The sequence below is a fragment of the Moschus berezovskii genome, chromosome 3, assembly GCF_049115385.1.
Source record: "Moschus berezovskii isolate FMDL1 chromosome 3, NW_MosBer_1.0, whole genome shotgun sequence".
In the NCBI taxonomy this organism is placed as follows: domain Eukaryota; kingdom Metazoa; phylum Chordata; class Mammalia; order Artiodactyla; family Moschidae; genus Moschus; species Moschus berezovskii.
This window is the reverse complement of record NC_142462.1, coordinates 11,882,766-11,906,906: the sequence shown is the minus strand read 5'-3', so window position 1 is coordinate 11,906,906 and position 24,141 is coordinate 11,882,766. Positions and strand designations below refer to the sequence as shown.

Below are 24,141 nucleotides of genomic sequence, written 5' to 3'. Positions count from 1 at the left end.
CCATTGTGTTCTCTTAGCAAAACTCTATTAGCCTTTGCCCTGCTTCATTCTGTACTCCAAGGCCAAACTTGCCTGTTACTCCAGGTATCTCTTGACTTCCTACTTCTGCGTTTAAGTCCCCTATGATGAAAAGGACACTTTTTTTTGGTGTCAGTTCTAGAAGATCTTTTAGGTCTTCATAGAACCGTTCAGCTTCAGCTTCTTTGGCATTAATGGTTGGGGCATAGATCTGGACTAATGTAATACTGAATGGTTTGCCTTGGAAATGAACCAAGATCATTCTGTCGTTTTTGAGACTGCACCCAAAAACTGCATTTCAGACTCTTTTGTTGACTATGAGGTCTCTTCCATTTCTTCTTACCCACAGTGGTAGATATAATGTTCACCTGAATTAAGTTCACACATTTCAGTCCATTTTAGTTCCCCGATTCCTAAAATGTTGATGTTTACTCTTGCCATCCCCCCAGTGTGACCACTTCCCATTTACCCTGATGCACGGACCTAACATTCCAAATTCCTGTGCATTATTCTTCATAGCATCAGACTTTACATTCACCACTAGACACAACAACAGCTGGGCATCATTTCTACTTTGACTCAGCCTCTTCATTCATTATGGAGCCAGTTCTCAGCTCTTCTCCAGTAGCATATTGTACATCTACCAAGCAGTGGGGTTCATCTTTCAGTGTCCTATTTTTTTGCCTTTTCATCCTGTTCATGGGGTTCTCAAGGCAAGAATGTTGAAGTGGTTTGCCATTCCCTTCTCCAGAGGTCCGCATTTTGTCAGAACTCTCTGCAATGGCCCGTCCATCTTGGGTCATAGCATGGCTCATAGTTTCATTGAGTTAGGAAAGGTTGTGGTCCATGTAATCAGTTTGGTTAGTTTTCTGCGATTGCAGTTTTCATTCTGTCTGCCCTCTGATAGATGAGGATAAGCAGCTTGTGCAAGCTTCCTGATGGGAGGGACTGGTTGGGGGTGGGGGGCTGAAAATCAGTCTTGCTCTAGTGGGCAGGGCCCTGCTCAGTAAATCTTTAATCCAATTTTCTGCTAAGTGGTGGGGTTGTGCTCCCTCCCTGTAGTTTGGTGTGAGGCGGCCAAACTAGTGTTTGCAGTCACTATGGTAGGAATAATGGCAACCTCCTCCAAAAGGACTTATGCCAGCACTCTGTGCCCCCCAGGACTGCTGCTGCCAGTGCCCCTGACCTTGTGGCAGGGCATTGTCGACCCATGCCTAAGAAATTAAAAATAGATGTGACTATATTAATATCAAACAAAACAGAACTTCAAACAGAAACATAGCCAGCCAGGAGAGAATAATTTCATGATAATAAAAAGGTCAAGTAAACAAGAAATCATAGCAACCCTAAATGTGTACGAAAATGTATAATATTTTTAAAATACAGAAAGCAAAAATGGACAAAACTAAAGATATTAAAAGCAAATACATGGTCATAGTTAAAGGTCGTAATTCCTAACTCTCAGTAAATGATAGGCAATATAAACAAAAAACAAATCACTAAGAATATAGAGATATGAATAATATTATCAACCAACTTGACATAAATGACGTTTGAAAGACACTACACCTAATAACTTCAGAATACACAGTGTTTTCTAGAGCTCTAAGACTGTTTTGATCAAGGCAGATAACACACTGGGCCATGGAACAAGTCTCAGTACATTTCACAACACCAAAGTCCTAAGTATTATGTTCTCTGACATGCAAATTATATTAAAATTCAAGGTCAGTAACAACAAAATAACTAGAAACTTTCCAAATATTTGGTGTATTGTGGAGATTTCAAATAAGAACTAGATCAAAGAAAAAATCTCTAGAAATATTTTAAAATATTTTGAACTCAACAGTAAGAAGACAACATATCAACATATATAAGATACAGATATAGTGTTCTTCAAAGTAAAATTAGTAGCTTTAAATGGTTATATTTTACTAGAAGAATATAAAATTAATTACCTAAGCTTCTAATTTTCAAACACTAGGGGAAAAAACAGAACACAACATAGCCAGTGGAACAGAAAATAAACTACAGAACACATCAATGGATCCCAACATTGTTCCTTGAAAAGATTAAAATTTCAAGGAAATTGAAAGAAAACACAACCTAGAAGAATGAAATTGGAGAGACAACTAAGATTAAATGGCTTCAGCATTAACAGGATGACAGAGGCCTAGTATGAATAACATTATGCCAAAATTTGACAACTTAGATAAAATGACCACATTTCTTGAAAATATCTTACCAAAGAGGCACAAACTAGAAAACTTACCTGTGATATATTTATTTTTCAAGTAGAATTTATCATTGAAATTCTACTCACAAGTGTTGGGTTGCAACCTCAGAAACTCTGAACCTGGTCTTCACACTCAGAGGGCAGGGAGAAAACAAAGAAAGTGGCAGACTCTCCAGATGGGAAGGTCGCAGGCTCAGTAGGCAGGGAACTTACATATGAGGCTTTTCTTGGGCACCTCAAGATGAGTAGCTCTCAGCACCTGCCCACCAGAATCTTGAAAGTTTACCAAGAGGACTTACCTGGATTCAATCACATGTATCATCCAAATGATCTCAACAACACTCTACTATCTCAAGGATGTGTCCTCCAGCAGCTTCTATCCAGGGGAATACAAGCAGATCATATGTTTTAAGGAGGAATGGTGGAGTTGAGGAACCCCTAGTTACCCTGGTCCAGCAGTCATGTCCTCTTAATGACTTCCTCCAACAATAAGGAACCCTCAAGTACAGATGGCTTCACTGGTGAGTTCTGCTGCTGCTGCTGCTGCTGAGTCACTTCAGTCGTGTCCGACTCTGTGTGACCCAATAGACGGAAGCCCACCAGGCTCCCCTGTCCCTGGAATTCTCCAGGCAAGAACACTGGAGTGGGTTGCCATTTCCTTCTCCAAAGTGTGAAAGGGAAAAGTGAAAGTAAAGTCGCTCAGTCGTGTCCGACCCCTAGCGACCCCACGGACTGCAGCCTACCAGGCTCCTCCATCCATGGGATTTTCTAGGCAAGAGTACTGGAGTGGCTTGCCATTTCCTTCTCCGATGAATTTATGCATTTAAAGCATTTCTTTAAATGAATAACATTTAAGCATTTAAATTCATTAAGCTTTAATGAATTTAAGCATTTCTTAAATGTTTTCAGAAAAACGAGATTGAGAAAATGATTCCTAATATCTTCTGTGAAGCCAGCATTACCTAAGAGCAAAACCTGATTGAGATCTTAGAAGAAAACATGTAAATCAATATTTCTCTTGAACATGTACATAAAAGTCCTTATTAAACATTATAAAATTGAAATGAGCATCCTAACCTTGTTAGGTTTATCCAAGAAATGTAAAATTTGTCCAACATTCAAAAAGCAAGCAATGTAATTCTCACATTAGGAGAAAATCATAAATGAAGGTTAACAGACATATAAATTAGATAGATAAAATTCAACACTTGTTCATCATAAAAACAACCAGCAAAGGAAAAAATGGAAATTTCTTCAATCTAATAAAGACGAACCATAAATAAAACCTAAAGCCAACATTACATTCAATCATGTAATTTGAATGCTTTCCATGTAAAACTGGGACAAGGCTCTGAATATTTTTCCCACAAGTTTTTGGAGGTCCCTAAAGAAACATTAAATAATACAACATAATAATTGAAAAATAAATAAAACTGTCTTTGAATCCAATATAATTTTTGCTTAAAAAATTCTTAGGAATATACAAATTATTAGAATTAATAATTCTAATATGACAACCAGGTCATAAGATATAAGGTCAATATACAAAAACCAATTGCATTACTATATAGCAATAAACACCTGGAAAATAAAATTTTAAAATATCATTTATGATAGCATCTAAAAACAGAAAATATTTTTATTATAAATTTAAGAAAGTATGTGCAGGATTTTTACATTAAAATTCCACAGAGAAAATAGAGGTAAACATACAGAAATATACTATGTTCATGGATTAGGTGATTCAGTGTTACTCAGATGTCAGTTTTTCTCAAATGCATCTATAGTCTCAACACCATTCCAGCAAGCATTTCTATAGAAACTGACACATTGATTCAACTACTCAAATGAAAATTCAAAAGACTTATTAAAACTAAGAAAAAATTTTAAAGGTTGGAAAGACATTAATTGATTTCAAGGCTTACTATGAAGTTATCATGAGAAACGCTGGGCTGGAAGAAGCACAAGCTGGAATCAAGATTTCTGGGAGAAATATCAATAACCTCAGATATGCAGATGACACCACCCTTATGGCAGAAAGTGAAGAGGAACTAAACAGCCTTTTGATGAAAGTGAAAGAGGAGAGTGAAAAAGGTGACTGGATGCTCAACATTCAGAAAACGAAGAAGCCGAAGTTAATCGGTTCTATGAAGACCTACAAGACCTTTTAGAACTAACACCCAAAAAAGATGTCCTTTTCATTATAGGGGACTGGAATGCAAAAGTAGGAAGTCAAGAAACACCTGGAGTAACTGGCAAATTTGGCCTTGGAGCACGGAATGAAGCAGGGCAAAGGCTAATATTGTTTTGTCAAGAGAATGCACTGGTCATAGCAAACACCCTCTTCCAACAACACAAGAGAAGACTCTACACATGGACATCACCAGATGGTCAACACCGAAATCAGATTGATTATATTCTTTGCAACCAAAGATGGAGAAGCTGTATACAGTTAGCGAAAACAAGACCAGGAGCTGACTGTGGCTCAGATCATGAACTCCTTATTGCGAAATTCAGACTGAAATTGAAGAAAGTAGGGCAAACCACTAGATCATTCAGATATGACCTCAGTCAAATCCCTTATGATTATACAGTGGAAGTGAAAAATAGATTTAAGGGACTAGATCTGATTGATAGAGTGCCTGATGAACTCTGGACGGAGGTTCGTGACATTGTACAGGAGACAGGGACCAAGATCATCCCCATGGAAAAGAAATGCAAAAGAGCAAAATGGCTGTCTGAGGAGGCCTTACAAATAGCTGTGAAAAGAAGAGAGGTGAAAAGCAAAGGAGAAAAGGAAAGATATAAGCATCTGAATGCAGAGTTCCAAAGAATAGCAAGGAGAGATAAGAAAGACTTCCTCAGTGATCAATGCAAAGAAATAGAGGAAAACAACAGAATAGGAAAAACAAGAGAGCTCTTCAAGAAAATTAGAGATTCCAAGGGAACATTTCATGCAAAGATGGGCTCGATAAAGGACAGAAATGGTATGGACCTAACAGAAGCAGAAGATATTAAGAAGAGGTGGCAGGAATACACAGAAGAACTGTACAAAAAAGATCTTCACGACCAAGATAGTCACGATAACATGATCACTGACCTAGAGCCAGACATCTTGGAATGTGAAGTCAAGTGGGCCTTAGAAAGCATCACTACTAACAAAGCTAGTGGAGGTGATGGAATTCCAGTTGAGCTATTTCAAGTCTTGAAAGATGATGCTGTGAAAGTGCGGCACTCAATATGCCAGCAGATTTGGAAAACTCAGCAGTGGTCACCGGACTGGAAGAGGTCAGTCTTCATTCCAATCCCAAAGAAAGGCAATGCCAAAGAATGCTCAAACTACCGCACAATTGCACTCATCTCACACGCTAGTAAAGTCATGCTCAAAATTCTCCAAGCCAGGCTTCAGCAGTATGTAAACCGTGAACTCCCAGATGTTCAAGCAGGTTTTAGAAAAGGCAGAGGCACCAGAGATCAAATTGCCAACATCCGCTGGATCATGGAGAAAGCAAGAGAGTTTCAGAAAAACATCTATTTCTGCTTCATTGACTATGCCAAAGCCTTTGACTGTGTGGATCACAATAAACTGTGGAACATTCTGAAAGAGATGGGAATCCCAGACCACCTGACCTGCCTCTTGAGAAACCTGTATGCAGGTCAGGAAGCAACAGTTAGACCTGGACATGGAACAACAGACTGGTTCCAAATAGGAAAAGGTGTACCTCAAGGTTGTATATTGTCACCTTGCTTATTTAACTTATATGCAGAGTACATCATGAGGAATGCTGGGCTGGAAGAAGCACAATCTGGAATCAAGATTGCTGGGAGAAATATCAATAACCTCAGATATGCAGATGACACTACCCTTATGGCAGAAAGTGAAGAGGAACTCAAAAGCCTCTTGAGGAAAGTGAAAGAGGAGAGTGAAAAGGTTGGCTTGAAGCTCAACATTCAGAAAACGAAGATCATGGCATCTGGTCCCATCACTTCATGGGAAATAGATGGAAAAACAGTGGAAATAGTGTCAGACTTTGTTTTTTTGGGCTCCAAAATCACTGCAGATGCTGATTGCAGCCATGAAATTAAAAGATGCTTGCTCCTTGGAAGGAAAGTTATGACCAACCTTGATAGTATATTAAAAAGCAGAGACATTACTTTGCCAACCAAGGTCCGTCTAGTCAAGGCAATGGTTTTTCCCGTGGTCATGTATGGATGTGAGATTTGGACTGTGAAGAAGGCTGATCGCCAAAGAATCGATGCTTTTGATCTGTGGTGTTGGAGAAGACTCTTGAGAGTCCCTTATACTGCAAGGAGATCCAACCAGTCCATTCTAAAGGAGATCAATCCTGGATGTTCATTGGAAGGACTGATGCTAAAGCTGAAGCTGCAATACTTTGGCCACCTCATGCGACGAGTTGACTCACTGGAAAAGACTCTGATGCTGGGAAAGGTTGGGGGCGGGAGGAGAAGGGGACGACCGAGAATAAGATGGCTGGATGGCATCACCGACTCTGTGGACATGAGTTTGAGTGTACTCCGGGAGTTGGTGATGGACAGGGAGGCCTGGCGTGCTGTGGTTCATGGGGTCGCGGAGAGTCGGACACAACTGAGCGACTGAACTGAACTGAACTGAACTGAAGATCATGGCATCCGGTCCCATCACTTCATGGCAAATAGATGGGGAAACAGTGGAAACAGTGGCTGACTTTATTTTCTGGGGCTCCAAAATCATTGCAGATGGTGACTGCAGCCATGAAATTAAAAGACACTTACTCCTTGGAAGGAAAGTTATGACCAATCTACACAGCATATTGAAAAGCAGAGACATTACTTTCTCAACAAAGGTCTATCTAGTCAAAGCTATAGTTTTTTCAGTAGTCATGTTATGGATGTGACAGTTGGACTATAAAGAGTACTGAGCATCGAAGAATTGATGCTTTTGAACTGTGGTGCTGGAGAAGACTCTTGAGAGTCCCTTGGACTTCAAGGAGATCCAACCAGTCCATCTTAAAGGAGATCAGTCCTGGGTGTTCATTGGAAGGACTGATGCTGAAGCTGAAACTCCAATATTTTGGCCACCTGATGTGAAGAGCTGACTCATTTGAAAAGACCCTGATGTTGGGAAAGATTGAGGGCAGGAGGAGAAGGGGACGACAGAGGAGGAGATGGTTAGATGGCATCACCGACTCAATGGACATGAGTTTGGGTAAACTCTGGGAGTCAGCGCTGGACAGGGAGGCCTGACATGCTGCGGTTCAATGGGGTTGCAAAGAGTCAGACACAACTGAGCAACTGAACTGAACTGAATGAAGTTACTAAAATAGGACGTGATAGGTTGTTGCCAAAGGATGTTTGTATTAATAATGCAACAAAACAGAGGTTCAAAAATACATTGGTTGATAGAATTTTGACAATTCTATCAATAATTTTGAAAGAAAAGTTGTCTTAACAACAGTGCTGGAAAAAATAGATATCTATGTGAAAAGTAAATCAATAAACCTTGACCTCAACCTTGGATAAACCACAAAACAATATTGACCTGAACATAAAAACTAAAACTGTAAAGCATCTGGGAGATAATATGCAGAAACTATTCTCAATCACAGAGTAGACAAAGATGTCTTACAAAGCACATACACAAAAAAAGAGCACTAATGAGTAAATTTGATAAGCCGGAATTTATAAAAATTACTGTTCTTCAAGAGACTTTGGTTCAAAAAATGAGAGTATGAACTTTTAAAAGTTTATCTTCATGTCATTGTTAAAACCTGTTGAAAATGCAAGCTTTTTAAAAAATTTTTAAAGAATGAAAATGGGAGAAAGCATTCACAATACTTTTCTGCAGGGGATTCCATCAAAAATGTATAAACTCCAGAAATTCAATGAGATATATAACCAACTCAAAAAGGGCAATTTCAAGCAATTCTCAAAACATAAGATATACCAAAAGCCAAGAAAGCACATGAAAAGAATCCAACTTAGCTAAGTTAATAATAACAGCTAACATTGCAAACGCAAATGAAAACCGCACTGATTCACCACCACTAGAGTGGCTAAAACTTTAAAAATGGATCACATCAGTGTTGACAAGGAGATGGGACAGTGAGAACATTCTTACTGCTGGTAGAAATGTATAATATTTGCAATCATTTGCGAAAGCAGTTTGGTAATTTCTTATAAAGCTATGTACACACTTATCATAGACACAGCAATTCTACTGGGGGGAAAAATGGAAACATGTACCCACAAAAAAGACTTGTATAAAAATGTTCATGTCAGCTTTTATTCTAAAAGCCAGCGAACACGCTAAACGTCCATTAGCAAGCAAGCACAAAAACAAGCTACTGCAGAGCCATACAAAGGACGTTACTCAGCAACGAGGATGAACGTCCTTCTGGTCCCCCAGTATATGCAGGAACCGCAGACATGTGACAGTTACTAGAAGAAGCTGAACTCAGCAATGAGGATGAACGTCCCCCTGGTCCCATAGGATATGCAGGAACCGCAGACATGTGAGAGTTACTGGAAGAAGCCAAGAATGGAAGGCTCTGTGGGGTTGCATGAGTCCAGGCAAAGGAAGTCTTGAACAGCAGAAGGAAAGAAGTTTTCTGAGAGGGAAGTGAGGGCTGGTGTTGGCAGTCAGATGGGGATTGACTCAAGGTTTAATAAGGCACTTTGTGAGGTGTAATCGTGTATATCTTGACAGGCGTCTGGTGACACAAGTATGATCAAAATGTAGCACAAAATATAAAATCTGTGCAAGTTATTGTTTATAGATGGTTGGTGATCTAGACCCCCAGGGGATCGCCTCAGGGAGGATGGTGACATTTTTCACACACCACAGCTCTGTTACGATCCTCATTACGCTGACACCACACTTGGTACAATTTTAATGCTCACAGACCCAACAAGAAAGAGCAAGGAATGAACTTACTGGCAAAACAGAAAAGACTCAGACATGGAAGACAACTTCTGGTTACCAAAGGGGAAGCAGGGAGGAAAGATAAATTAGTGAGATCGGGGGGATATATTAGAAGTGTGGGATTAACAAATACACATTACTATATATGCGTAACAGGTAAACGCAAGGGCCTACTGCATACCGGTGAATTATACTCAATGTCTTGTAATAGCCTATAATGGAAAAGCATCTGAAATGTAAAGCTGAATAATTTTACTAAACCTGAGGCTAACACAACATTATAAATCACTATATTTTAATTTTTAAAAGTGGCTATTAAAAAAAAGAAATAGTGAGCCTTCATAAATGAATGTTGTGGTTGTGATAGGTAGAGGCTTCGCAAGAAGCCATGCTCATTGAAGTAATTTGTACACAGAGAAATGCTAGAGGACCCACACCCTGCCAGGCATGAGCCTTCTCACCATGCTGGGCTCAGAGCTTGCATAAATGAGGACATGGCCCCCAACCCTGCCCACAGATCTTCAGGAGCGGTCCTCCTCAGTCCCCTCAGACGAATGTGCTTCCAGTTCCATTGGTTTTGTAGTTTATTTTATATCCTATCGGTAAATTTATAGGTGTTTTTTTAAATAGGTACTTACAAGCGAAAGGCCTAAGAGTTTGTCATGTTTTCTATTTGCATACATTTTTTACAGTGAAAGAACTGAAGCAAACGTTGGGGGTCTGTGAGAGTATTTCTTCTTTTAAAGGGATCAATACATTATTCAAGGCTGGGAGATGCTCAGTATTTCTAAATGGTGTTATAATTGGAAGAGACCCAGAAATCTTGATTGGATGCTGGAGCTGCCAGAAAATAATGTAGCGGCACTGGCAATGGTGAGTCTTTGTGCAATTCAGACGCAGCTCTGCCTCAGCGCACAGAGGAGGGTGTGCTGGGACGGCATGAAAGGAACGCTTGTGCAGAAAAAGCAGTGGCTTCATTTCTAAGTGAGAGGGTACTTTTTCGAATGCTAAGGAAAGGACTAAAACCATTGACAGTCTAACCATTATGGTGGGATTTTGGTGCCTGCAGATGTATGGGGGCTGCTATTAGAATTATGACATTGCTGAATTCCATCAATGAGCCATTATACTTGCCAAGTCTTTCCAATTTGCAAGGGATGGGAAACTTGAATTCAAATATACTTGGGCAAAAAAAAAAAAAAATGTGTATTGGCTTTGACCATGGAAGACACCAGCCTTCTCTAAGACTGTGAGGATCTCATGTAATATTTTCAAGACTGAATCTATCTTCTTTTCTTGATTCCATTTTCCTCTGTGTTGTCTCCATTTCAGGTAAAAACCCTGACAGGTCCAGGCTGGATTTTCACAAGACTCAAGTCAATGAGAAAGAGAAAAAAACTTTAATTCTCAGATGATTCAAGCAGAAGAGGTAGACGTGACTCTCATAGCTTTGGAAGGACCACATGAACATCCGTGAAGCATCCTCTGTGGTTGGAGGACCATGATGCGGGCCAGACCTGGTCCCTTGCCCCATTTGACAGTTCTGCCTGAGAAGCAGGGGGTTGAGGATGGAGTAGGGCTTGGTTCTTCTCTAGAGGAAAACAGGGTGACGTTTATTATTAGAAGAGAGGGAATGGATATTGGGTGGCAAACTTTGATATATCGATGGCTATCTCTTTGACTGCATGCAATCTCTAGTAAAATCAGTATGAGCATAAACTAGTAAACAAGCCTCTAATGAATGAAATAATAACAATAACTTTGGGACAAAAGAGAGAAAGATGATTTGAATTTAAGTATTGGCAGTGGCATTTTCATACTATCATGGGGTTCTCAAGGCAAGACTGCTGAAGTGGTTTGCCATTCCCTTCTCCAGTGGACCATGTTTTTTTCAGACCTCTCCACCATGGCCTGTCCATCTTGGGTGGCCCTACATGTGATGGCTCATAGTTTCATTGAGTTAGACAAGGCTGTGGTCCATGAGATCAGATTGGTTAGTTTTCTGTGACTGTGGTTTTCAGTCTGTCTGCCCTCTGATGGAGAAGGATAAGAGGCTTATGGAAGCTTCCTGATGGGAGAGACTGACTGAGGGGGAAACTAGGTCTTGTTCTGATGGGCAGGGCCATGCTCAGTAAAACTTTAATCTAATTTTCTGTTGATGGGTGGGGTTGTGTTCCTTCCCTGTTATTTGACCTGAGGCCAAACTATGGTGGAGGTAATAAAGATGATGACCTCCTTCAAAATGACCCAGATAATCACAATGGTGTGATCAAAAACCTAGAGCCAGACATCCTGGAATGTGAAGTCAGGTGGGCCTTAGGAAGCATCACTATGAACAAAGCTAGTGGAGGTGATGGAATTCCAGTGGAGCTTTTTCAAATCCTAAAAGATGATGCTGTGAAAGTGCTGCACTCAATATGCCAGCAAATTTGGAAAACTCAGCAGTGGCCACAGGACTGGAAAAGGTCAGTTTTCATTCCAATCCCAAAGAAAGGAAATGCCAAAGAATGCTCAAACTACCGCACAATTGCACTCTCTCACACGCTAGCAAAATAATGCTCAAAATTCTCCAAGCCAGGCTTCAACTGTACATGAACCGTGAACTTCCAGATGTTCAAGCTGGATTTTGAAAAGGCAGAGGAACCAGAGATCAAGTTTCCAACATCTGTTGGATTTTCCAAAAAGCAAGAGAGTTCCAGAAAAAACATTTACTTCTGCTTTATTGGCTATTTCAAACCCTTTGATAGTGTGAACCACAACAAACTCTGGAAAATTCTTCAAGAGATGGGAATACCAGACCACCTGCCCTGCCTCCTGAGAAATCTGTATGCTGGTCAAGAAGCAACAGTTAGAACTGGACATGGAACAACACTGGTTCCAAATAGGGAAAGGAGTATTTCAAGGCTGTATGTTGTCACCCTGCTTATTTAACTTATACACAGAGTATATCATGAGGACCACTGGGCTGGAAGAAGCACGAGCTGGAATCAAGATTGCCGGGAGAGATATCAATAACTGCAGATATGCAGATGACACCACCCTTATGGCAGAAAGTGAAGAGGAACTAAACAGCCTCTTGATGAAAGTGAAAGAGGAGAGTGAAAAAGTTGACTTAAAACTCAACATTCAGAAAATGAAGATCATGGTGTCTGGTCACATAACTTCATACCAAATAGTTGGGAAAACTGTGGAAACAGTGACTATTTGTGGGGGGATCCAAAATCACTGCAGATGGTGACTGCAGCCATGAACTTAAAAGATGCTTGCTCCTTGGAAGAAAAGTTATGACCAACCTACACAGCATATTAGAAAGCAGCGACATTACTTTGCCACCAAAGTTCTGTCTAGTCAAAGCTATGGTTTTTTCAGTAGTCATGTATGGATGTGAGAGTTGGACTATAAAGAGTACTGAGTGACAAATAATTGATGCTTTTGAACTGTGGTGCTGGAAAAGACTCTTGAGAGTCCCTTGAACAGCAAGAAGATCCATCCAGCCCATCCTAAAGGAAATCAGTCCTGAATATTCATTGAAAGGACTGATGCTGAAGCTGAAACTCCAATACTCTGGCCCCCTGATGCAAAGAAGTGACTCATTGGAAAAGACCCTGATGCTGGGAAAGAGGAGAAGGGGTCGATAGAGGATGAGGTGGTTGGATGGCATCACCAACTCAATGGACATGAGTTTGAGTAAGCTCTGGAATTGGTGCTGGACAGGGAGGCCTGGTGTGTTGCAGTCCATGAGGTTGCAAAGAACAACTGAGTGACTGAACTAAACTGAACTGAATAGGTGGTAGCTTTGGAATTGTTTAAAAAACTTTATTCCAAGAATCCCAATTAGTGAATTGGTTTCCACCTGGAAGCAAGCCAGCAGTAGTGCCCTGAGATGGCCCACTTTTGGCCATAGAAATGCAAAGCTGTGCTCCTCACATCTCCAGGTGAAACAAACATCCGCTGGTGAGCCAGTTTATAGGAAGATAGAAAGAGGCTTGTGAGAATAAAGGACCCAGTTGAATAACTTGATGGAAAGAATAAGACGGAGTACAGATGTACAGATGACCACTCCACAAGTACACTATGGAGAACCCTTGCTGGCTATCCAACTTCAGTGGACACCTAAGTGACTCTTCACTGACCAGGCTTTAGTCAGTGAAAAGCAGAAAGAAATGGTCAGTGGTTGGCGCCTAACCCAGGAGGAATGAAGGTTCAAGGAGCCACCTTTGGTGGATGCCTGACTGACTCTTTACTGACCAGTGGTGGGGACCAGGTTTTGCACCGCTCAACCCTCAGTTGACTCCTTAAAGGGTTTCTTTCTTGAATCTTGCAAGAAAGTGGAAGGAAAGGGGCACAGAGGGCAACAACAGAGCAGTGGACAAGGCTTCTTCTTGGGTCAAGAATACAGAGAAGCGTCACTCTTCCTTTGGCTGGTCCTGGAAGAAAGGGGTTTCTCTAAAGAGCTGGAGATAAAACCTCACTTGCACAACCTCTAGTGAGGGGAAAAGGAAGTCTGGAAACCCTCAAGTGCACCTGTAGGACTGCGATAAGTGGCTCAGCCCAGTGTGAAGGTTGGGGAGTCACAGGAGATTCAGGCAAGGCACGACCCTCAGAGCTCACACTGTCTGGATTCTTCCCTAATTCATCTGACAAACGTTTGTCACAACCCGGCTATATACTGCAGAGGCCACAGGAGCTAGAGACACAGAAGTGACTTATGGTAAGGGGGCTGGGCTGCGGAAGGTGAAGAGCATCATTAAACAAGTATAAGCAACACTATTCCGCAAATGCTCAGGAATGCAGATTTGATAATAAAAAGCTCTTGGCCCTGTGGGGGGCCATCATATGATGTCAGCCTTGTTCTGGTTTGCAGTTCCAAATCACCACCCACTAGCCCAGGAGGACCAGCAGAAATGGACTCCAGGGAAGGCTCTGTGTGCAGCAGGATGTTCCGGACTTTTAACATCAAATACATGATGGATGACATTGACTGACATCCTGCCATCACAGGCTTCCCACACTCTCCCTGGGTCCTTGATTCCTCCTGGTTTACGCACCACCCCTTAACCATCTCCTTCTGCTTTTATTTCAGATTTGTGACTCAGTCATCGTCCTTTTACCCCTAAGTCCCAGATGTCTGGATGTTGCCATGTTCGGGGTCTATGTGGAAGTAGTTTGGAACTTCCTTATGATCGTCGTGACATACACTCTCACATCAGAAGCCCAGGGTCTGAGCCCCAGTAGTGTCCTGGGCCACAATTTCCAAAACGATTCTCTGGAGGGTCCGTCCCCCTCCTGTCCATGACTCCAGTAGCTAGTGATATCTGGAGAATGCTGAGATCCCCTAGAGATTGGCATACCATGGAAGGATCAAGAGGCCAATCAGTCTGGGGTCCAGGGAAGAAGTCATCCAAGGAAGACAGGTCGTCTGACTCTACCAAAGACACATGTACCACCCACTGGTGGTGCTGATCCTCCTGGGAATACCCTCTGCTCCGTACTCTGCTTTCTTTTCCTCTGTTTTCAATATAGCCGTATGTACATGTCAATCCCAAGCTCTCTAACTATTCCTCCCCCTGCTCTTCCCCCCTCCAGTAACCATAAGTTCGTTCACTGTGCAACTGTTTCTCTTTCGTATCCTTTTTTTTATAGATTTCACATACAGGTGATGTCATGTGGTATTTGTCTTTCTCTCCCTGACCTACTTCACTCAGTATGAAGATCTCTAGGTTCATCTGTGTTGCTGAGTAATATTTACGGCTCAGTAATATTCCCCTGGGTATACATACCCCATCTGCTTTATCCATTTCTTTGTTGATGGACATTTAGGCTGTGTCCATGTCTTGGCTATTGTAAATAGTGCTGCTGTGAACATTGGCGTGCATGTATCCTTTCGGACCATGTTTTTCTCTAGGAAAGTGCCCAGGAGTGGGATTGCTGGATCATATGGTAGATCTATTTTTAGTTTTTAAAGAACCTCCATACTGTTCCCCAATGTGGCTGCACCAATTTACATTCCCACAAATAGCACAGGAGTGTTCCTTTTTCTCCACACCCTCTCCAGCACTTATTGTCCATGGATTTTTTGATGATGGCCATTCTGACTGGAGTGTTACAATGGCACATAGTTTTTATTTACATTTCTATAACAATTGTGGCACTGCTGAACATCTTTTCATATGCCTCTTGGCCATTTGTATGTCTTCTTTGCAGAAATGTCTATTTAGGTCTTCTGCTTCCTGCTGTGCTGGGCTCTCATCCCACTCTGGGGGACCCAGTAGCAGAGTATAAACGGAGCTAGGTCCCTGGCTGTGCCACGGCCCCGTCTGGTGCCTGACTCCTGGGAAGACCAGGGGCCAAATATGCAGTCATGAGAAAATGCACCCCCATCTCAGAAGTGCTCCAGAGTGGACCCCAGACTCCCTTCATCAATTGCAAGGAAAACCTTGCCCAGAATGGCATGGCGTCTGGCATCTGACAGGCTGCCTCCTTTGGAACTGTCCAAAAGGAGGAGGAAAACCTTACAGAGTGGCACTTGAGGCTTTTCACCTCTGTTCCACCCAGGCCCTTCCTCCGAGAGCACTGCCTGTGCCAACAGAAGCCCACAGCCCCATTTTGTCCTTCTCAGGCCAATCAATTCTGAGGGGCCCTGGTTCCATTAGGATTGTTTTGGAAAATTCTGTATGGATCCATGTGTCTGTAGTCTGGGGGATCTGGGACGTAAATGCAGTGCAGGTCTTTACAGTGTATTTGAAATGGATCCCCGGCCACCTCCTTTCAAGAAATATGCTTTGCCACTGATTTCAGAAGAATACCTGTAAGCCATCCATTTGATTATCTGAACAGATGCTGCTGACTTTGGGCAGAACAGCGGGAGGGATGAGTCCCCGAGGTGTAGGGTAATCAGGCCACCTGTGCAGCGGGCTGGCCTGGGAGCAGTAACTCTCCGCTCTGGCCATGGATCAGAGGCTGAATGGGATGGAGCTGCTGTCTGTGTAGCCTGATCCAGAGTCAAACTTTAACTGGTGGCTCCCTTAATAGCCAGGCTTGCTCTGGGAACAACTATAAAAAGGCATCTGAGTGGCCAAGGTGGCTTCTCTCATTCATTAGGTTGAGTTAGTGGTCGGTCTTCTGCTTGACCACAATCATCCAGCTGCCCCTGATTTCAGGTCCAAGTGGCTTTCAGTCCCTCCAACTTGGAAAGTCAGAGATTTTATGACTTTTCCCTGGCCCAAGACCAGAATTCAAGATAAATGCAACTTTAGCAAAGGTGTGAACGCAATAAAGGCAACCCTTAGGCATTGGGCCCAGACAGGCAGGAACCAGCAGGATGTAGTGAGAGGCTCGAAGCTCTGCGTTTTCTGCCCCACCTTTACTGGAACAGGAGTTTCCAGAAGGCTCTCCTTCCCAGAGAAATGACTCTGCATCCCCTCCCAGTAGGGCTGGTAGTGCTGGCAGCACCCTCCCATCCATGGCCAGCCCTGGAGAAGCTCTCCCTGCATCCCAATCACCTCTTGGCTTGTGGAGAAAATGCACAAGATGCTAGGCCCCCAGGCATCCACTTGCTAGTCTCCATCAGACCCTCTGTACCATGGCTGTTTATTCGTTCATCCTAACCCCATCCCATGGGATTCCCACATGCACTAGCGATAAAGAACCCACTTGCCAATGAAGGAGACAGAAGAGATGAGGGTTCCATCCCTGGGTTGGGGAGATCCCCTGGAGGAGGGCACGGCAACCCACTCCAGTATTCTTGCCTGGAGAATCCCACAGACAGAGGAGTCTGGCGGGCTATAGCCCATAGTGTAGGAAAGAGTTGGATTCAACTGCAGTGACTGGCACGTACGCGTGTAACCTCATTCCATAGTCTCTTTTTTGCTCTCAAGCCACAGACAGCGCCTCTTCCCCTCGAGTCCCGCAAATGACCCTGTCTCATCCCTTTAGGGCAGCGGGGAGCAGACCCAAGCTTCACGGCATCACTTGCCACTTTATCTCCTGATGCACCTCCATTCCAGTGCATCTGGTCTAATTCTTTCCTCGAAGGAGTTACCTTCCTTCAGTTATGCAGGTATCACTCTGTCCCTGATTCCTCAACAGAAACAGACTGAGCCCCTAGGTAGGTTAGTTTGACCTGACATACACACGTGACCACCAGGATGTCCCTGGAACTGACCACAGGGCACACAGCCCTCTCTGATCCCTCCCATTCCTTCTGCCACTGTGTGCTCTCAGGAGAGTCGGACCCGGGATGCGAAGTCACGAGGGATCAGCTGGATTGGGAGTCCCCCACGACATGGGCAGTTAAGTCACAGGCAGAGCACCACCAAGGCAGCTGTGGTGCTGGCCCAGCAGCCCTGGAGTTAGAGTCTGAGGTTCCAGTGTCACCTGGCTTCTGCCCTGTGAGTCGGGACCTTAGCCAGCTCACAGCTTCCTTGAGGTGTGGCTCCCCGCTGGCAAAACGGCGAGCAGCAATGGTGTCCCAGGCGTGCCGCATGGAATGAGTGAGACGGCTGTGAACATGCCCAGGATTGTGAGAGTCGTAAGCACGGTTCTCCCAGCTTTTCCTACCCCTCCCTCCGCATCTGCTTCCGGGGCTGAAAGCACGAGAAGATGAATCAAGTCCAGCAGGAGACCCTAGTTTAATAAGCCACCTTTTCAAAGGTGTGTGCAGACACCCCGGAGCTCAGACACAGTCTGTGGCTACAAGGCCTGTGACAGAGCCAGAAAGAAGCCTTGATGAAAAGGAAAGTAAATGAGTTACACCTCAGGAAACAGAAAAACTGAGGATGAAGTAACTCTGAACTTGGTCTGGGACCCGCCCACCTTGCCTGCTGCTCAGGATGGGCCCGGGGGCTGTGGACAGACTCACAGACTCAGGTCTCCTGTTGGTTGGTTTAAGATTAATAAAGTCAGTTACAACAGGTCAGGGGGGTGGGGCAGAAACATGCCATGGGCCCAGAGCTGTTTGGGGTTGCTACCTACTCAGAGACGCGCTTTTTACCGTCGTCTTCTTCTTCCTTTTAAAGACGAGAAATGGTGGCCCTGAGACAGCAGGGGAATTGTCTGAGGTCACAGAACTGCCCCGAGTGGGACCTGATGAGACCTTGTCGCCTTACGCCTCAGCCAGAAACCTTTCTGCCGCTCCCTCCGACTCTGCAACCTGAGAGGAACTTAGATAAGAGAGAGGATGGAAGGAAGGAAGAAACAAAATTGAGAAAGGGAGGAAGAGAGGGAGCGAGGGAGGGAGGGGGGAAGGAGGATGGGGGCAGAAAGAAGGAGACAGACAGAGGAGGCGCTCAGACCCCTCCTTTCCGGGATATCGCCTTGCTCAGCTAGTCATGGTGGCACGGGCGTTGTTCTCCACTAAGGACAGAAACCCTAAAACTGCTTCTCCCCTCACCTCACCTGCCCTCCAGCAGCACCCCTGGGAGTCACCGGCCGTGAGGCAGTGCTGGGACACTGGGCAGTGTAACCAGCCCCTCCTTTTGCCAGGCCCCTGTGAGGGGCCACCGTCTCTCACCACAGCTCTCCCCCGCGCCCACACACGGACGCACAAAGTCTTCTGATTCAAGGGCTCTGTGACCGAGGTGAGATCAGAAGAGGCTTTGTGATGCCCTCCATCCGACCCCCAACCAACCTGTTAGCTACAAGTAGAATCTTTCACACATACCGTTAAAGCTTTATTTTTCTTAGTCACATCTACTAGGGGTTACGTCAGTGTAACCATCTAAGATTCTTTGGTGTTAAAGACAAACATGATGTGAAATGACTGGGTGGCCAGGCTGCTCAGTCCCACAGGCCAGTGTGACCAGTCTCTTGAAGTGACAGGATGCAAACGCAGAAGGGCTTAAATCTTTCTGGACGTTGAAACGCTTCACCCAACTGCTTTTCTTTCTTTTTTCTTTTTGGTGCGGGGTTGGCTGTGGCGGGAGGTTGCTTAGGTGAATCAGGAGAAACTTCTTCTGCCCAGTCTTTCTGTGGCTGGGAGAGAGAGCCTTTCCGCAGTTCATTCATATAGTTTGTTCACTATCAAGAGGTGGGTGCTTTGCGTGCTTAGTTGCTCAGGCATATCCAATTCTTTGGGACCCTATGGACTGTAGCCTACCAGGCTCCTCTGTCCATGGGATTCTCCAGGCAAGAATACTGGAATGGGTTGCCATTTCCTCCTCCAGGGGATCTTCCCAACCCAGGGATCCAGCCACATCTCCTGTGGAGGAGGAAAGCAATTGCTCTCAAACACCCATCCCCAGGCCAAGGCCTGACCTTGTAGGATAAAGGTTGTTGTGTTTATACTTCTGAGTATTGTCAGTGATTTTAAGATGACACAGTAGGAACCACTGCCTGGGAATAGACACCTTTACAAAAATTTTCACTTTAGGGGTTAATTTGAACAGTTTCCTTTTCCTATCCAAGAAAAGTCGCATGTTCATTGAGCAAGATCAAAGAGTAAAAGCAACTCTGAACCGCACAGGCTTCTGCTGGACAGCTTAGCATTCCAGCGAAGCTAACCTGGCAGATGTTTCTTTTCCGTGAAAGGAGTCCGTCACCCAGCAAAGGGGAGCCAGAGGGACCGGGGTGGGGCTGGGGAGTAGAGGAGGGGAGAGATGCTCAGAGTCTGAAATTGCTATGGGTTCCTGACTCTGACACGCCTGTACCTCTGGGTTTCTGAGTGTAAAGAGAGAAGCCAAAAAAAAAAACCTCCCCATAAGCTGGTGGGCTAAGCTAACACGGCCTTCGAATTCCAAACTGAACACAGTTTGGTTCGGGTTTTTCAACAGTCGCAAGACCAGGCTGTCCGCGGGGAGGAAAGCCAGAGGGGGCCAATTAGGAACGAAGGAATTAAAGGGGAGAATAAAGGAGAGGAAAAAGCCCAGATGGAAGGTCCAGCGGAGGGTGAATGACAAGGCTGAGGATGGCAGCCGGCGGCGGCGGTGGGGAGGCGGCTGCGCGGGAGACTGACAGGTGGGTCTCGGCCGCGAGCGGGGCGGCGGGGCGGGAGGTCTGCCAACCCCCGGGAAGCGCCGGCCGCCGCGGCGACGCCTCCCAACCCCGGCCGCAGAGGAGGGCGGGGAGCGCGCGGCGCGGGAGGCGGCTGCGGCAGGGCGGCGGGAGACAGGGCTCCCGCTCCGGCCTCGGGGCCCGTGGCCCGCCCGCCGCGCTCCGGCCGTCTCTTCTGCCTCCTCCGCGCCGCGGACACCCCAGCCTCCAGGCTGCCTGGTCCGGGGAGCTCTCCGCGCCTGCCCGACAAGAGCGAGAACGAGTTGGGGCGGCCCTGGGCGCGATTCGTGGCGGAGACGCTGGGACCAGATCGGAGGATGAGCGGCGGAAGGCGGCGCAGAAACTGACGCGAGTTGGGGCCACGGCTCCCGGCCGCCGGCGCGACGAGCCAGACCGCGGAGACGCCCTAGCCGAGTGCACGCGCCAGGCGGAGCGCGCGCAGGTGGGGCTGAGCTCTCGGCGGTGCGCTCCGCTCCGGGCCCTCGCCGGCCGGAGGATGGGCGCCGGCGCCCAGGGTCCGCGCCCGCCGCTGCTGCCCCTGAGCCCGCCGCGAGTCCGGCGTCCGGCCGGCGCCCTGCGCTCATGTATGTAGCCTGGGCGCCCGCCCTCGGGGATGAGGATGCATGCTGGGTGTCCGCGGCCCGGGCGCCCTTCCGCCTCCCTGCTGCTCAGGAGGAGTCCCCCCACCCCAGACCCCAAGTTTGTAAATATGGGTAATCGCCCGGGCTGAGGTCCACCGGGCTGGGGTTGGAAATGAGCAGAGGGCACAGAGGAGCCCTGCTTACTGGAAGAGGGTGGGGAGGCAGAGGAAGCCACTCCGCGGCGCACAGATGTGGGGAGTTGGACGGCTAGGTGGAGAGAGGCTGGGCGGCCAGTACCCTGCAGCGTCTAGTCTAGGGTTCTGTCGGCCCCTGTGGGCCGCAGAAAGTTTGGGAGCCAGAGAGGATTTCGAGACCTGGAGACTGAGGGGCGTTCGCCCCCGCCCTGCGTCTCCAGCCTCCTCCACCGCCCACCTTCTGCCGGGCGCTCCTGCTCCAACGCCACGACCCCCTCCAGGGTCAAAGAAATTAGGAGATTGAGCACTGCGGCTCACGGGGGTCTCTGGTCTGCGCCCGGAGTCGCTGAGCCGCTGCCCGATGGCTGGCGGAGGAAGAGAAGCCTGCGGAATCCCCGATCCGCAGCCGGGAACTGGGGGTGGGCTGGGGGGATAGTCGGGGACCTTCTTCCCCAGGCAGCCGAGTCTGAGCTGGAGGGCGGGGAAGGGGCGTCTGCGCCCCGCACTGGCGGCGTTTGAAAAGTTTTGCAGATGAATCACCGGGCCCTGCAACATTTCTTCCCTTGCTTCCCTCCCCTCTTCCCCAAACGCCCTCAGGCAAGCGAGGAAGGGTTTCCCTCTTATTTTTCTGCACGGTCTTCACCGTCCACTCCATTGCGGAATTCTCCACTGCGCGACCTTTGGGGAAGTGTGGCCGGGACCTGAAGAGGGGCGCCAGGCGCTGGAGTTATGTGGCTCCATCCGAGCCTTGCCGGGGGCGCGGGCCCAGCTCGCTGCAGCCCCACCGCCCCACCACCCGCTAATAACGACGACAGGGGGCACACTGCGGGGCGGTGTTTTTCTGGGACTCGCATCCGTGTCCAGGCCCGCAGTCTGGGATCTGCAGGACCCCCGGCGGCGCCCGCGCGCCGGGAATGCAGCCCCTGCCCTCGTGGTCCCGCGAGTCCATCTGGGGAGCCTCGGGGCCGGGCGGCGCGGGGCCGGGCGGGGGCCGGGCGCGCGCGGGCCGCGGGGCTCAGCTGTGTGCTGTTCTCTCCGCAGGGACGGCGGCTCCCGGCTGGCGGCGGCGCGCCCCCGGGCTGTGAATGCGACTCGCCCCTCGGCCGCGCTCCCCGGCCGGCCGCCCGCCGGGACGCGGTAGGGAATGCCCAGCTCCACTGCGATGGCAGTTGGCGCGCTGTCCAGTTCCCTCCTGCTCACCTGCTGCCTGATGGTGGCCCTGTGCAGCCCGAGGATCCCGCTGGAGAAGCTGGCCCAGGCGCCGGAGCGGCCGGGCCAGGAGAAGCGCGAGCACGCGTCTCGGGACGGCCCGGGGCGGGTGAGCGAGCTCGGGCGCCCGGCGAGGGACGAGGGCGGCGGCCGGGACTGGAAGGGCAAGAGCGGCCGCGGGCTGGCCGGCCGGGAGGCGTGGAGCAGACAGAAGCAGGCCTGGGCCGCCCAGGGCGGGGGCGCCGGGGCCGGGGACCTGCAGGGGCGGCCCCGCGGGGACACCCCGCACGAGGAGCCCCCGGCCGCCGCCGCCCAGGACGTGGCGGGTCCGGAGTCGGAGCCCACGCCCGAGCCGCCCGAGGAGTATGCATACCCGGATTACCGGGGCAAGGGCTGCGTGGACGAGAGCGGCTTCGTGTACGCGATCGGGGAGAAGTTTGCTCCGGGGCCCTCGGCCTGCCCGTGCCTGTGCACCGAGGAGGGACCGCTGTGTGCACAGCCCGAGTGCCCGCGGCTGCACCCGCGCTGCATCCACGTTGACACCAGCCAGTGCTGCCCGCAGTGCAAGGAGAGGAAGAACTACTGCGAGTTCCGGGGCAAGACCTACCAGACCCTGGAGGAGTTCGTGGTAAGAGGCCAGCGCCCGGGCGACTTTGCACGTCCCAGGAGCGGGCGAGCTGGCACCTCGCCCCCACTTTGGAGAAGAGGCGCCCTGTGGTTCTCAGAGGTGGACGGCGCTGTGCCTTTGTCCCCTCTCTTTTTCAGTGCAGAGGTAATTTTTGAAAGCCACGTGCCCAGCTGACATGCGTTTGCTCCAAAAGGGTTTCCTTAGAGTAAAGCCGGTGGCCCCAAAGCCCAAGCAAAAGTACTGGCTGAGCTTTTAACCTTAATTGGCTGCTCCGGAGTTAAAAGTGTTGCTGCTGAAAAGTTCACCTTGTTTTCAAACACAGGGCAATTTACCTTGCTGTTTGGGATGTATTCTTCAGTTAATAGTCATTAAGGGAGACTATTCGTATAAATAAGCCATTTCCCTGGATTATGTGCTGGGTATCAGCAGATGTTCTCGAAATTAAAACAAAACAAAATTCTTGCTGATTGGATGCCAAAACATGGTCCATGGCAAAAATAAGTCCAGGTTCCGTTCCGTCGGTCAGTCGTGTCCGACTCTTTGCGACCGCGTGGACTGTAGCCTAACCAGGCTTCTCCGTCCATGGGATTCTCCAGGCAAGAATACTGGAGTAGGTTACCGTTTCCTTCTCCAGGTGTTCTTCCCGACCCAGGGATCGAACCCGGGTCTCCGCATTGGAGGCAGACGCATTAACCTCTGAGCCACCAGGGAAGCCCAAGTACAGGTTATGGTTTTAAAAATGGTTTTATGTTAGGTGAGCACTGGTCATAATAGTAGTAGTGCTATTTCCTGAATGCCTACAGTAATGTCACACCCCCAGGCTGCATTTTCACCTATACTAACTTAGTTAAACCTCAAGCCAGGCTATACAGTCGATTATGATCTGTTATCTCCAGTTGATGGAGAAGAGGAAACTGAGACACAGAATATTTAAATAAGGTGTCCAGGGCAACACAGCTGGTAAGAAGCAGATTCGGTGCCACAAGCCTGCTTTTATACTCTAGGCTCTATTTAAACCAGAAGCCCAGCCCCACAGGGTGCTGGATGGAGATACTGCCCAGGGGCTAACTCCCCCCAGAGCCCTGCTTCTTCTCTAACGGCCCTGGGAGACCACCCGCACCACTACGCAGCCTTTTCAGCCCCTGTGTTGGCTCAGCCTCTGGCCTGCCTGGACTTGTCCGGTTGACTTGGCATGCTGGAGTTTTCCTGGGCAGCAGAGGGTGTCCTGGGACCTCCAGCCCCCAAAGCTGAGCGAGGAGGAAGATGGGGAGGAATCTCCTCCAGGGTCTCCAGAACAGAGCCTCTGAGATCTACAGATTGAGAATGTGGCCGGGGTGTGACAGCAGGTAGTGACTTTCAGGAAT

General features: G+C 47.5%; 1 protein-coding gene across 1 annotated transcript in view; it reads left to right on the top strand.

Moving 5' to 3' along the window:
* The first annotated feature begins 21,990 nt into the window (after nt 1–21,990).
* The window catches only part of VWC2 (von Willebrand factor C domain containing 2), a 125,193-nt gene continuing 123,042 nt past the window's right edge, over nt 21,991–24,141 (top strand). Inside the window, exon 1 of the mRNA XM_055420382.2 lies at nt 21,991–22,777. Within this exon, the coding sequence (XP_055276357.1) occupies nt 22,085–22,777 (693 nt within the window). The 5' untranslated portion in view covers nt 21,991–22,084. The remainder of the gene's footprint in view (nt 22,778–24,141) is intronic.